We start from the raw sequence: 3,416 nt of genomic DNA on the forward strand, positions 1-3,416 counted from the left end.
TCACTATCCTTGTGTAATTCATAAACACAAATCTTCTCACTGCAAGCAATTCCTGGAATTATCAAAATATTCTTGTGAAGTTTGAGCTTCAGGGCTTCAGGTTATATAGGATGAAATTTTGAATTATGGTGTTGGTGAAGAATGTTGAATATAACATAAATTGCTATAAAAGCCAACAAGAAGTACAGCCAGAATACTCCTTGGAAGTGAAGATGGTAAGACTTCATTTCACGTACTATGAACATGTTATCAGGAGGGACTAGTTCCTGGAGAAGGACAGGTAGAGGGTCAGCAAAAAAAAAAAAAGGAAGATTCTCAATGAGATGGATTAATGCACTGACTGCAACAATGAGCTCAAGGATAGTAATGATTGTGAGAATTGCTCAGGACTAGACAGGTTTCATTCTGTTGTACATAGGGTGTCTATGAATGGGAACCAACAAGACAGTGCCAAAAACTACAATAATGTTCCCTGGAAGAATATATGCCTGTATTTCAGAGACATTCAGGGGAAACTTGAGGAAGTGGCTCTATGCCCTGTTCCCAAACAGAAATTTGCAGAGAAAATTAGACACACTGTAAATTAGAATCCTATCTCTCCATATTTTCTGTCTCAACAGAGAAAGTAGAGATGAACAAAGACAATCACTCCTTGACAAAAGAGTTTATCCTCATAGGATTTATGGATCACCCAGATCTGAAGACTCTCCTGTTTATGGTGTTTTTTGCTATCTATCTGATCACCATGGTGGGGAATCTTGGTTTGGTGGCATTGATTTTCCTGGAGCGCCGTCTCCACACACCCATGTACATCTTTCTGGGCAACCTGGCTCTGATGGATTCCTGCTGTTCCTGTGCCATTACCCCCAAGATGTTAGAGAACTTCTTTTCTGAGGACAAAATGATTTCCCTCTATGAATGCATGGCACAATTTTATTTTCTCTGCCTTGCTGAAACTGCAGACTGCTTTCTCCTGGCAGCAATGGCCTATGATCGCTATGTGGCAATATGTCGTCCACTGCAGTACCACACCATGATGACAAAGAAACTCTGCATTCAGATGATCATAGGGGCCTACATAGCTGGGAATCTGCATTCCATTATTCAAGTAGTACTTCTATTAAGGTTAACCTTTTGTGGATCTCATCAAATCAATCACTTTTTTTGTGACGTTCTTCCATTATACAGACTCTCCTGTGTTGACCCTTATATCAATGAACTGATGCTACTTATCTTTGCAGGGTCAGTTCAAATCTTCAGTATTGCCATAGTCCTAATCTCTTATCTTTGCATCCTTTTCACTATTTTCAAAATGAAGTCCAAAGAGGGAAGAGGCAAAGCTTTATCTACTTGTGCATCTCATTTTCTCTCTGTCTCAATATTCTATGGTTCTCTTCTCTTCATATACATTCGGCCAAGTTCCTTTAAAGAAGGGGATAAAGATATACCAGTTGCCATTTGTTATACTCTAGTAATTCCTTTATTAAATCCTTTTATTTATAGTCTAAGAAATAAAGAAGTAATAAATGTCATGAAAATTATGAAGTCTAGAAAAGCTCATAATATTCTGAGACAAGTATCATCCTCTTGACAAATTCATTTTAATTAGATAAAATTTCTTCAAAGTCAAGTATACTAGGAAATTGGAAAATGGCCACTTTTTGTATCATATATTAAATCACTAAATCATGACGATTTTTAAGTCAAATAATAAATGGTTAAATAAGTTCATGAAGGGGGATTCTACTAAAATGTATTTGAAAATCTAAACTACAAGGGTCTCTTAGGGTTGCATTAAGTGACTACTCCTAAGGCCGTGAATTGTGTCAAAGTGGAATTAGCTACAATTTTCAAAGTATCCAACAAGTCTTAGGAATAAAATTCGGTATGTAAAGGCAGCCTCCAATTAGCATTGCTGGCAAATTTATGGAATCTCTAAGCATAGTCTTACAAATTCAAGTGCATTCCAAGTTCTCCTATATTAATGACTTAAGCCAACCGGTCTATCACAAGTAAACTGTGCATTTGAATTCGATTCTCAACCTTCTCTGAGTTGTTCAAGAGTTTATGTTTGAATATGGAATTATACAGAATATGTATTCTCAAATCAAGAACATCTTTATCTTAGGTGGGTTATTTTTCCTGACAAACTCTCTGAAATAGTTTGTATAATGGTAATTTATCAATCTTTAGTGGAAAATATTGCATTTATATTGAAAGTCCTATGGATTTGAATGTTTTCACATAGCTTGATATTTGTCCGTGATTCATGACAGTGCAATTTCTGAATGTATCAATTAATTCAAGGATTTTCCCCCAAAGTAGTGTTACTTGACTTCTATGTTATTAGGAATATCACTAATCTACACTAATTCCAATGTAAATTATTGCTATATTATGAGCAGTAACAGAAAGCTGGAAATGCTGCTCAGGAAAATTAAGGCAAAAATTGTGAAAATGCTAAAAAACTGAACATGAACAAAAAAGTTTCTTGATCAGTTAAATGTGCAATTATGAAAGAAAAAAAATGGTTACATGAGAACCCACCCTCTGCTAGACACAAAACTACACCCTTCAGCTTTATTACCTTCCTATGATTTAGGCATTATTTTTCATGCTTTTCCAGAATAAAACGGTCATATGTTGAAATATTAAGCACTTCATCAAGAACCAGAGAGAACATTTTTGCCATTGCAGGAACAGCACTTCCACTAACACTTGCACAAATTTTAGTTTCTTCCTGCTCTATTATGCTATTGCTCAATTCTTTCTTACCAACTTCACAGCCTATTGAAGCAAGCCACAGGTCACTTTTCAAAAGATTTAAGATTTTCCCAGATACACTTTAAACTCAGTACTGAAGTCAATCCTGAAGTTCACTCTTCAGCCAAAGATTAGTTAGGGCTAAAAAATAATACACAAAGTTCAACCATGTGTATGAGGCTAAAAGGGCACACCAGCTGAAAAGCAAAGACGAGAAGGCAGGAAGGGATAGAAAAGCTGAATGAATGGAAAAAGGGAATCTAAAGATGAAAAGGGGAGAGTGTTGACATATTGTGGCACTGATAACCAATGTCACAAAACAGTATGTGTATTAATTGTTTAATAAGGAACTAATTTCCTCTATAAATTTTCACCTAAGGCACAGTAAAAAAAAAAAAAAAAAAAAGAATGAGCAGAGAAAAAAAAAGAAATTTTATAGGAAAATTCAAGGATAGACGGTTACTGGATAAACTTAAGCCAAACAAGTTACTCTCAGGCCCTTTGCTACGTGGGATGTTCTACTTGTTTCTCTTATTGGGAGCCAATGGCACCATATGCCAGCTTCTCACTAAGGCTGCTGATTCTGGGACTTCTGAGAAGGGAATTTTATGTCTGAAGTCAGGTTTTCCCCTGAACACTTATTCCCCTTTCTA

At 35.9% G+C, this 3,416-nt stretch overlaps 1 protein-coding gene across 1 annotated transcript; it reads left to right on the forward strand.

The window, feature by feature from the left end:
* Positions 1 to 631: 631 nt before the first annotated feature.
* On the forward strand, positions 632 to 1,591 carry LOC126061525 (olfactory receptor 5K3-like). Its single transcript, XM_049858098.1, has one exon. It carries the CDS (start codon positions 632 to 634, stop codon positions 1,589 to 1,591), a length of 960 nt encoding a protein of 319 aa, XP_049714055.1.
* The last annotated feature ends 1,825 nt before the right edge of the window (positions 1,592 to 3,416 follow it).

This window comes from Elephas maximus, chromosome 18 (genome assembly GCF_024166365.1).
Source record: "Elephas maximus indicus isolate mEleMax1 chromosome 18, mEleMax1 primary haplotype, whole genome shotgun sequence".
Lineage (NCBI taxonomy): Eukaryota > Metazoa > Chordata > Mammalia > Proboscidea > Elephantidae > Elephas > Elephas maximus.

Coding starts and splice junctions, on each gene's coding strand:
- LOC126061525 (XM_049858098.1), top strand. CDS start 632: ATGAACAAAGACAATCACTCCTTGACAAAAGAGTTTATCCTCATAGGA.